Source organism: Epinephelus moara, chromosome 2 (assembly GCF_006386435.1).
Source record: "Epinephelus moara isolate mb chromosome 2, YSFRI_EMoa_1.0, whole genome shotgun sequence".
NCBI classification, from domain to species: domain Eukaryota; kingdom Metazoa; phylum Chordata; class Actinopteri; order Perciformes; family Serranidae; genus Epinephelus; species Epinephelus moara.
In genome coordinates this window covers 43,808,738-43,820,466 of record NC_065507.1, presented here as the reverse complement: position 1 = coordinate 43,820,466, position 11,729 = coordinate 43,808,738, and the positions used below count along the sequence as shown (strand labels likewise).

Below are 11,729 nucleotides of genomic sequence, written 5' to 3'. Positions count from 1 at the left end.
CTTTAGGTAACATCATCAGAAATCACTCTGTAAATTTCCATTGTTATGCGGATGATACACAGTTGTATTTATCGATGAAGCCAGAAGAAAGTAATCAATTAACTAAACTTCATAATTGCCTTAAAGACATAAAAACCTGGATGAGCACCAATTTCCTTATGTTAAATTCAGACAAAACTGAAGCAGTGCTCAACAATAACGGTTGCCCGATTGCCCGGGGCAAGTAAAACTCAAGGTCGGGCATGTAAACTAACAACTCACTTGCCCGATCGGGCAAAAATAGTAAAAGTTAATAACTAATTGATAAAATAAATGTATTTTAAAACGCGCTCCTTCGGCTCTGATCCAGCGGTCTCTCTGCCTGAAGTCACAGGCACACGCTGTGTAACAATGTCCTGCCCACAGCCCCCATTGACTGGTTACATGGCACAAGTGAAGCCAATCAACACTGAAGCCTCTCTACATGCTGCACTGTGCATGTCCAAAGGCACAGAGCGGAGCTCAGCTGCTCCCCTGTCTGAAGCTGTCGTGGGGTGCGCCTGCAGTTATTAAGCAATTATTAGACTAAAACATTAAAATATTTCTGACATGTTCATCCTAAGGCAGACAGCTTACCGTTTTAGATGGTACACCATGTTAAATATTCGGCAAACTTCCAGAAAGACTTGACGGTAGTTTCTTGAACTATCCGCTCCAGTGGGTTGGGCTAATCCATTGAAAACAAGGGGGGTGTTCTGAAGACAGACTGTTACCTTTGAAACAGGGGTGTTCTGAAAACACCCCCATTAGCACTTAGCACTTGGCTGCAGTCCGCAGACAGCCTCTAGTGTAGCACTCCTGATGAAATTAAATTAAAACGGCAATAAATTGACCAATCGAGCGGGGGACTACAGCCCTAATAAACAAAGAAGGCTGAATGAAACCTGTACTTCTGGTTTTTTCACTTGCACTCACATGATTTGACACTGTCATTTTTGCGTAGGAATTAAGCTACAATACATGACATATGTTGTTTTAATTAATACAGTGTGAATAAAGATTACATAACATAAAAATAACTGCAGTCTTTGTTGTTTGATAGCCGCTTAAAAAAAACAATTTTTATAGGGCAAGTAAAAACTGACTTCGGGCAAGAAGATCTCTGACCAACTTGCCCGACCGGGCAAGTGAAAAAAACCTTAGCGTTGAACCCTGTGAAGTTATTGTTCTTGGCCCCAAACAACTCAGAGACTCTTTATCTGATGACATAGTTTCTCTAGATGGCATTGCTCTGGCTTCTAGCACTACCGTAAGAAACCTTGGAGTAATATTTGATCAAGATTTGTCTTGTAATTCTCATATAAAACAAACCTCATGGACTGCATTTTTTCATCTGCGTAATATTGTGAAAATTAGCCCTATCCTGACCCGAAAAGATGCAGAAAAATTGATCCACGCTTTTGTTAACTCTAGGCTGGATTACTGTAACTCCCTATCATCAGGAAGCTCTAGTAAGTCTTTAAAACCTCTCTAGCTAATTCAGAATGCAGCGGCACGTGTACTAACAGGAACTAAGAAACGAGATCATATTTCTCCTGTTTTAGCTTCTCTGCACTGGCTCCCTGTGAAATCCAGAATTGAATTTAAAATCCTACTGTTAACTTATAAAGCTCTAAATGGTCAGGCTCCGTCATATCTTAAAGAGCTCATAGTGCCATATTATCCCACCAGAACACTGCGCTCTGAGAATGCAGGGTTACTCGTGGTCCAGAGCATGTGAGCGGAGCGGAGCGGGTGAAAATTTCCGCTCCAAGCTCGCAGACCTGTCACTTTGCGCCGCTCGTCCGCTCCGCTTGGTTCTGCACATTCTTCGCTCCGCTCCGCTCCATCATAAATTTTATCCCGCTCCACTCGCTCACCACTCCGCTCAAAAAAACTGCATCGTACTACCCTAACTTGTAATCTTCTATTCACAAATAAAACGGGGTCTGCCCATTTTTCCGACAGCCCATTGGTCCGACATCCCATTGTTCCGACCATATTAAACCCATTGTTCCGAAGTCCCATTGTTCCGAAATCATCATGATGCCCTGTGGTTAAGGTCTGGTTAGGTTTAGGCACAAAAACCATTTGGTTAGTTTAGGAAAAGATCATGGTGTGGGTTAAAATGAAAAAGAAAGTGGCAAACACATAAGCCGTGAGCCTGCTTCGCCTCAATCCTGTCCCAGCTGACCCAGAGCCGGTCACGGAGTCGCCGCCGGGAGCCGTTCAGCACCGCAGAGAGCTCCCCACACAACCCCGACCCCAGAGTTAATAACAGGAGGTTATGGTGTTTCATTCTCTCCTCTCTATGACACTTGTATCTCGACCAGTAGCCTACTTTTGTTGCGTTGCTGATAGGGCTGCCACGATTAGTCGACTAATCGATGACTAATTGACTATTAAAATAATCGGTGACTATTTTAGTAGTCGACTAATCGGTTTGAGTCATTTTTCATAGAAAAGTACTATAAAAGTACCCCAAAATACTCTTACTGCAGCTTCTTACGTTCAAATATTGGCAGCTTTACACACTCTCCCATGACAGTGAACTAAAACCCTGTGGCGTGAGTATGAAACAAGACATTAGATGACGTAATTTTGGGGTTTGGGCGAGACAGACCGACATTTTTCAACATTTTAACACATTTTTCGATGAAATGATTAGTCAACTAATCGAAGAAATAATCGAAAGATTAGTCGACAATGAAAATAATCGTTAGTGACAGCCCTAGTTGCTGATCCTCTATGGTACACAAATACAGTAATAATCACATATCGGAACAACGGGACGTCGGACTAATGAGAGGTCAGAACAATGCTACGGCACCAATAAAACATGAGCTTGGTAGATTCTCCGGGGAAGCCCTCTCCCCACAGTTAGGGACCGTTCTACACGGTACCGCTGGCAGGGTGGAAATAAGTCAAAGTGTAGAGGAGACGGACCAGGTTAAGCAGCCGACTTTCGAAGCCCTTTCGTCTCTTCCCGCAGTTAGGGACCGTTCTCCAAGGTACCGCTACTTCTCTTCTCAGTTTCTTTTCTGAAGTACACAGTAAACTCCATAGTTTTGAAAGAAAATAGTGTGGGTGTGCGCAGGTGCAAAGATGCATTCTGGGTGGGGCATGAGCGATTGGAGAGAAATTGGAGCGAGAGATAAGGCTCCGCTCCACCTTTTAAAAAAATAGCCGCTCCTCGCTCAACACAAAATCCTCCTGCTCCCGCTCCGCTCACATGCTCTGTTGTGGTCCCTGAAGTCTCCAAAAGTAGATCAGGAGCCAGAGCCTTCAGCTATCAGGCTCCTCTCCTGTGGAGTCATCTTCCTGTTGCGGTCCGGGAGGCAGACACTGTCTCCACATTTAAGACTAGACTTAAGACTTTCCTCTTTGATAAAGCTTATAGTTAGGGCCGGCTCAGGCTTGCCTTGTACCAGCCCCTAGTTAGGCTGACTTAGGCCTAGTCTGCCGGGGGACCTCCAATAATACACCTAGGCCTAGTCTCTCTCTCTCTCTAACTTATATCGCAGCGGTGCCTGGATAGTGTGACGTGTGTGTGGTTGTGCTGCTGCCGTGGTCCTGCCAGATGCCTCCTGCTGCTGCTGTTATCATTAGTCATACTTCTACTGTTATTATACACATATGATTATTGTTACATATGTATACTATCAGATATTAATTTATACTTTCAACATATTGTAACACAATAGCCAGAATTATAACTATAATATTATTACTTTCATTAATGTTGTTGTAAGCTACTGTCATTACCGTCTGTCCTGCATCTCTCTCTGTCTCTGTCTCTTTCTCTTTCTGTATGACATCTATTGCACGTCTGTCCATCCTGGAAGAGGGATCCCTCCTCAGTTGCTCTTCCTGAGGTTTCTAACGTTTTTTCCCCCCGTTAAAGGGTTTTTTTGGGGGGAGTTTTTCCTTATCCGCTGTGAGGATCCTAAGGACAGAGGGATGTCGTATGCTGTAAAGCCCTGTGACGCAAAATTGATTTAATTGATTGATTGATTAAAAGTAAGGCAAAGTTACTTTTCCCAGTAAATAATTACTTTTTATATGCAGTAATTGGTAAAGCAGTTCAATTACTTATGACTGAAAAAACTACTAACTGTAACTAATTACTCATTTTCAATATCTTACACAGCACTGATTCTGACAGACCTGCTGTGAAATTGCCACATGGAGTAAGTTTTAACAGTCCAACTGTGCAGTGCAACTTTTGGAGGTAAACTTCAAATCCATGTTTGCACCCTGTTATGAAACCTGAATCAAGTGCTGCTAAAAACACTTAGTTCTGTATTAATAAAAAGGTCAACACCAGTGTCCACATCAGTACACAAGACAGATTAAAGCCACTGTATTAGTACTTGAGCCTACACATGCCATAATGCAACTTGGTAGAAGTTTTCATGAGACCCCTCCTGCCTGGTGAATGCCCACATCTTTGAAAGTCCATGGCATAAAGTCTGTGCAGATTTATGACTAAAACTGTGTATATGCACAGCCAATATTCACTCTGTTGACTGCCATTGGCCCATCAGCAAAAAAAAAAATGACATCAGTGGCAGTGGCTGATGTTTTTCCATTGTGCCACATCAATTTGCACAGACAGGGCTCCAGACTAACAGTGTCCCGTCATCCTGGGGAGAATAGAAAACGTGTCTGGGATGAACAAAGACATTGCACAGGACACTGTCGGGACGAAAGATCACAGTAAACTCACTATCAACACATCAGGGAAAGCACCCTATTGTTTCCCCCATAATGCTACATTGTCAACAACAAATCTGCATTGACAGTTGCAGGGGGAGAGCTACTTCATGTTAGCTGTTAGAGGCCGCTGGCCAGAACTAGCTGCTGATGGAGGTTGCATTGAGTCACCTTATGATGCATTCATGCTCTCTCCGGTAAAAAGGGAGTGTTGGGCAAAGGTAAATTATAATCTTATCACAATGTGTTAAAATGTAATCTTGTAAAATGTAGTTTTTGGTGAGGAACTTGAATAAACACAGCTGGTTGAAGGAGACATTTGTTGATGTTTTCTTCACACAATGGGAGCTAAATCACATTCCAAAGTTAGGCTCAATTCTAGTGAGGGAAAAACTGGTATGGCCTTGTCACAGTGGTCCCTTGAACTTTCACCTTAAGATATCTGAATGAAATGAAAATGGGTTCAATGGGTGCCCAGAAGTCTCCCCTTTACATACATGCCGATTTTGTGCTGGTTCCTTTCAATTTGGGGCAAAAACATGCAGCTTTCTTTTCAGGCAGTGTAAATGTGTTATTTTTGCTTATTGTATTTGAAAATTTCTGCAGACTCGGGTCCCTAAACACTGGGAATTGTATAAATTTGGTCTGATTGAAAAGTTGAGACTCTTGAAGATTCAATGAGCCCAGTTTTCTTCATGGGGGATGATGTTAGCCCTCATAGCAGCCCTCATTTCTTTGCATACAATGCATACAATTTAGCACCAAATTTGTGTAACAAATGGTCTCACCCCAAGAATTGCTGCAACAACATAAAAAGATAAGCATAGGAATGGAAATCATGCAAATTCCATCATGTGGAAACCTTGTGCAAGCCTGCTCGAGCTTTGCATAGGATGTGCACGTTCTCAGTGCACATTAATCTTTTATAAATACCAGTTTATGTGCAAGAAATGTTGTAGGTTATGCACAGTTTTTGTGTGAGGGCATCGTTTATACATCTGGCCCCAGATACTGCAGTTGTTTTAAAAGTTTTGCAAAAAATACTTCTGCATATTTTAGGCCACTTACTACACAGCATATGCCTTACAACTGATCACTGTCAGGCTATAGTATTTCATAGTGTTTGACCAGATGTGTGGATCATTTAATAGGTTTTGTCCATCTTTAGACAGTCATTAGTTTCCGTTCATGTTACTACTGTATTAGGATAAACTAGCAGAGATTTGAAAGTAGGGATGCACGGATCCACATTTTTTTCACTTCCGATCCAATCCTGATACCTGAATTTGGATATCTGCCAATACCGATACTATTCCGATACCAGTACTCTGTTTGCTTTAATATTATTATCATTATTGTTGATTTTATATGAGGCTGTAATAAACTCCTCTCTACAGGCAAGTATGATATGTACGTATGTATGTATGCATGTATGTCCCAAAATGCAACTTGAGGTAAGTATACGGTCAGAAAAGGAGATCAGAAAAGCAGGAAATCCTGTTAACAGGAAAAATCCCATCCTGAAAACAAATATGCAACTGTAAGGGTTTTGAATTGATTGTCAATATTTATTAAATTCCAAGACAGTGTTAAACTACTAGTGCAATATACACTATCAAAAAACAAAAAAATACCTGTCATATTAATCTGAACAGCACAGATACAAATCAAGTAGACACTACTATGTAGTAGTGTTGTCATGGTACCAAAATTGGGACCCACAGTACGATACCAGTGAAAGTATCACGGTTCTGAGTAGTATCACGATACCACAGCGGAAATGAGGCAGATGTGCCTTTTGTCATTTATAAAAAGATAAATCGCTTTTCTATAATACATCAATGATATTTCAATAGAATAAATTACTTAATGACGTATTCATACTTCAAAAACAGCATCAATAAGTGATTAACATAGGGGGATCAAAATAAAATAAATAAATAAAATAAAAATCAACCAAAAATCAACCAGCCACCCTCCTCCCCTGACAAGTAAAGAACGGTCCCTTAAGTGTGGTGAGGTTTGTGGAAATGTGAACGGCTCGTTTCCCCTCTGACACGTCACATAGCCTACCTGTGTGCCGCCACGACTCGGCTGTTCAGGTACTTTTGGGCAATCATGACACCAACGAAGAGTTATTGGACCTGGAGCCGGACTTCTCCGTCACCGGTAAGCCGTTATCTTGCGCCGCGGCACACTATGGCCGCTGTATTTGACCGCCGTATTCCTGTCTGTGACCCCCGTTCAACCCACAACCGGCAGGATTCGCCTTTAGTTTCTGCTGCTGGTTGAAATCTGTACTCGCACAGCGTGCTCCTGAATGATTTGTTTTGTTTGCACAAAACTATTTTTAGTCGCAAATGCGAGTAAAATGCTCGCACCGTAGAGCTCTGTGGAAAACAAACCACTGCAGCCGCTTATCGAGTGCCAGGTGGCCAGCGCGCTCCGTTATTGGACTGCGCATGGACACTCAACCTCTTGCAATTGGACTTTGAACTTATCCCACAGTAGTGGTACCTGAGGTACTCCAACATTATAGTAGCCTATCATATGTACCATCGTGTTTTAGTACCGCAGTCTACTGTTGGTACCAGTATACCATGCAACACTATGTAGCAATCATCATATCATTTCAGCAGACAACGTGAAAGCACAGACACGGCTGGTGGATCAGAAATTTCCGCAGGTGGATCGGAAATTTCCGATCCGTGAATTACGTTGGTATTGGAACCCGATACCGAATCGGATCGGCCCCATCCCTATTTGAAAGTTTACTGAGTAACAGTGGCGTGGGGAAAAATTTTGAGGAGGCCAAGAGACAAGACCTCTAATCTATGCACATGCCTGTTATCTAACAGACACTTCAACACACGCGCGCTCGCGCGCACACACATCACTTGCGTTTACCCATACACAAGTGCTTGACTTACAAACCCCGATGTATGTGCTTGATAATGTTTATAATGTCAAAAGAGGCTATAAACAACCTCATCTATTCAGGTAACCTGGCCCTGTGGGCGCTGTCCGGGGTGCTTACAGTAAATGTTATGTATGTAAACAACCGCAATAAAACAACAACTTCAGTGGATTGACAACACATACAGCTAAATCCAGGCAAGCAAGGCACAATAAGCAAATAACCACATCAAAAAATGCACACATAGCTACATAGGCTGTTCAATCAACAGTAAAGTCACAGAGAGAGGGAGTGTGCATTTAACTCACCCTATTTGAAGAGGAAGGCCATTCTCCTGTCACGTCCAAAAAGCTTTAATTTCACAGCGCAATCTATGTGACTTTTTGATTTACCATGCCTCTCGATTGCCCGTGACAGGTTGGCAAGGTCGATGAATCCTGTAGTGACCCAAGGATTGTTCAGCGAGCATGTATCCTTGTCAAAAAGAAGACAGGGCCAGCAAAATAGCCGCTGAAGGTTAGCGCTACCAGCTGGCCACTCCGTGCCGACGTAATTTTCCTCATTGAAAGTCCGAGTCCCTTTTTTTCTCTCCGTCTGCAGCTCTAGTTTTGGTGTTGGTCTACCGTCTGATTTAATTTTAAGTTGCTGCTGTAAAGGAAGTTTCGCAAAATTGTTTATTACCAAAAACTCCAAATCGCCACCCTCCATGACTGCAGTAAAGTTGCTAACGGTTACCTTGGTTACCTCCCGACGTTATTTGATTTCAGTGACGTTGATAACGTGCTATTTGATTGATGTGAAGCCAAAGGGCGCGATAACCTCATCTGATTGGTTAATATTTCTTTTTTTTTTTTTCACCAACGGATGCCAACTTGGCCTGGCTTCCCCGCAGACAAGACAGTCTACCGGAGTGCAATATAAAGTGCAATACTGTGTTTCACCACACATTCATTTAAAGGGGCGCTGTTTCACTCATTGTAAAATACTCAGAGAAGAGATGACAGCAACAGCACAGAAGAATTACCGAAACTGTTAAACTAAGTGTTTTTATTAAAATGACAATTACAGTCTGAAAAAACAGAGGAAGCTTGGCTTCCCTTGGCCTCCGGGAGAAAACGCCACTGCTGAGTAAGGTAAATTCATCACAAATAGCATCAAGAACGTTTAACTGTTTGTTCACAATTACTTTAAACATTCCAAATAGGCCTACCTGCACTCAGAAATGCAACATTAGTTGATAATAACCCAACTAAATAAAATGTGACAAAAATCAAAGCAGGCATTCAGTATGACAAATTATCTCAGGGTTTCAAAACTACACATATTACAGCCTACTGGAATTCATGGAAACCAGTAGCTGCTTGGAAAGTATAGGCAAATGGCACTGAGCTAAAACCTTACAGCTTGTAGTTAAATGGGCTAAAAAAAACGCTACTGGTGCGATCTGTTAAAAATGTAGTGCGGTGCACTTACCACACAACCCCAAACGCTCCATAGCCAATGGGCCTGTCAGGCTCTATATCCAGCTGCTGCTGTAGGTGGTGTGTGTGTTGCTGCTGATGGTGATGGTGGTGGTGAGTTTTGACAGCAGCGGCGGCTTGAACCTGTGCGGGAGCCGCGGCGGCCGCCGGCCCTGGGGCTTGTCCGGGGGCAGGAGAGGGGAAGTAGGGCTGCTGCTGGCCGGGGTTTAGCATCACCGCCGCAGCGGCAGCCGTGGAGGTGTGTTGCTGAACCGTGTGCACAGCAGCGGCGGAGCCCGGGTGCTGCAAGTGATGCTGGCCCGCGTGGTGGTGGTGGTGGTGGTGCATGTGGGGAGGCGGAAGGTGCTGGAGTTGGTGGTGGTGATGCGGATGATGGGCAGCCACTGTAGAGGAGCCACCGTTGTAAGCGGCCATCATTTTTGTAACATTTGTAGCCGTAGTGCCACAAAGAGCCATTCAATAATGCTGAAATGCCTCCTAACACAAACCGCTTCTAAAAGTGATGATAATGGCTACCGGGCGACAAATGAAAACAGACTAGGGCTTTAAATGACCCGACAACTGCTACTTCAAATGTGTGGGTAGAGAAAGCATTCCGGTGTGCCTCCTTATCATAATGCCAACGAGGATCTGACCCACTTCCTCTAAATTAATTTCCGTGCTTGCACACCATTAGGCTACTGTAGCCTGAGGCTAATAAAGGAAAGCTTATCACGAGCATGTAGCCTACAGCAATGACCACCCAAGTTTAAAAATCTGTGCAGCCCTAACAGTGCCACTCCTAACAACGATAAATAAAAAAAAAAATGTTGAATAGAAAATAACCCGCACCCCCCTCAATTAAGAAAAAAAGTCGGTGGCCCTAGATGTCCCTCATGATAGAGGTAGTGCCCCCCTCCCTCCTCATGAAATTCAGCTTCCCCGTCTTGATGGAACAGTGTGATCTAATGCTTGTCACATGGGAAGCAACGCATTCATCTTTTAAAAGTGTCTAACTTTGCCATACGCTCTGGTCCAGCGCCGTTGCTCTTCCCACCACAGGGGATCCACACGGCTTGGAAATCGCATCTGTTATGCTAAACTGAATCCTCCTTGTGATGTGTGCGCAGGCCAGACAGGGGTAATCTCCGAGCCGTAATTAACGCTGCTGATCCGGTGCAGAGGAGCTGTATCCAAGCCCAGGCCACTAAACAACAGTGCACGCAGAAAAGCAGGCAGGGAGGCAGGCAGGCCCAGGCCTCGGTCATCCACTCCACTCACATATTATTACAATCCAACGAGCCGCGCGCATGGAAAGAAATCCCCATCATTCTGACAGTGACGAAGCTTCGACCATGACTCAAAGAATGACAAGAGAAATCCTTGCAGACGGCTGACAGGCAATGTATTACCCCCATCGACAGCCTTGTGTTTATTATGTTTCACACTGTCGTCCTGCGGCTCATAAGCACACATCCAGGAAGACGAAACAACAATGCGGGGAAAAAGTTAAATCCTGTAAATGCAGGACGAATTATCCAGCTGCCATGAGTAAGAGACAGTAGTAATTAAACTGACAGTTTGGAGCTATCTAATCGGCGTCCGTGTCCCCAAATCACACAAGTAGCTAGTCCTCCCGTTCGTGTCGGTGTCGGTGAGCCCTTCTGTCCGCTGTAGAGGAGGAAGCCATCCGCTCGAATGCTCTACACTTTGGGCCCACGCCACTCCGCTGCCACTGACATGATAAAACTATTGGTCACAAGGCAACTATGATGTGCAGTTGATCCAACATGGTGAACAAAACCCTCGCTACTCGGCGGTGAGATTATGCAGGACTGCCAACCAATAGTCTACCGCACCGCAGTGACGTCATGGTAATCGCCCTGATTGTCAGTGTGCGCAGCCAGTGGCGCGTGCGGGCTGGGGTGACAGCGGGGCTGACTGCTGCTCCAAAGCCCCAATGATATCCACACTGACACAGTGAAGAACAAACTAACCGTTCCACTCAATTCAATCAAATATCTGTAGTCAGGTTCCAACACAAAGTACTATAATATCCTAACTGTAAATGTAACGGTATTTTAATAACTAGTTTTGTGTTTGTAGCTACATGTGTCTATGCTGGTGTGAACAGTGGAAATTCAGGCCAGGAATGTAATCTCAGTCCACGTTTGTAACCGTATTGTTACGTTATCGTTAGTAGTAGCAGTAGTAGTAGTAGTAGCCTAATAGTAGTAGTCTGTATTGTCATAGTCTATATTTGTCTTATGCAATAAATAGGGGAGCAGTCATTGGCAGTGACTATTTTGTACAACAAAATACACAAATAAAAAAGATGCAACACATAAAACATTAGGCATAAAATAGTGCAGAAGTAAAGGTATAGCCTATTCTATAGAATTGTCAGTTACCGTTTAAAAACACACTCGCCAGCGAAAGTGAAAGTCAAAGCCAACATCACATTCACTCCAGTTTTGCTTTTCGCCTCACTGTAGGCCTATTTTATTTTTTTTCATTTTTTTTGGCCGTGTGTGTCTTGGATACCTGTTGTTTAAGGTTTGACACCTAGATGCTACCTTTTGTCCCGACCTCACCTGAGCGCTGTGGGGGTACACGCT

The 11,729-nt window shown here is 43.6% G+C and overlaps 1 protein-coding gene across 6 annotated transcripts in view; it reads right to left on the bottom strand.

Annotated features, from left to right (window-relative positions):
- nlk2 (nemo-like kinase, type 2) overlaps positions 1-10,925 on the bottom strand; it is a 176,548-nt gene extending 165,623 nt beyond the window's left edge. For all 6 annotated transcript variants that reach the window (XR_007570637.1, XM_050056055.1, XM_050056040.1 and 3 more), the window contains exon 1: positions 9,125-10,925. Coding sequence is in view for 5 of the 6 variants with exons in the window: in XM_050056055.1 (XP_049912012.1) it covers positions 9,125-9,588 (464 nt within the window). In the remaining variant the exon portion in view is untranslated. The remainder of the gene's footprint in view (positions 1-9,124) is intronic.
- Positions 10,926-11,729: the final 804 nt, after the last annotated feature.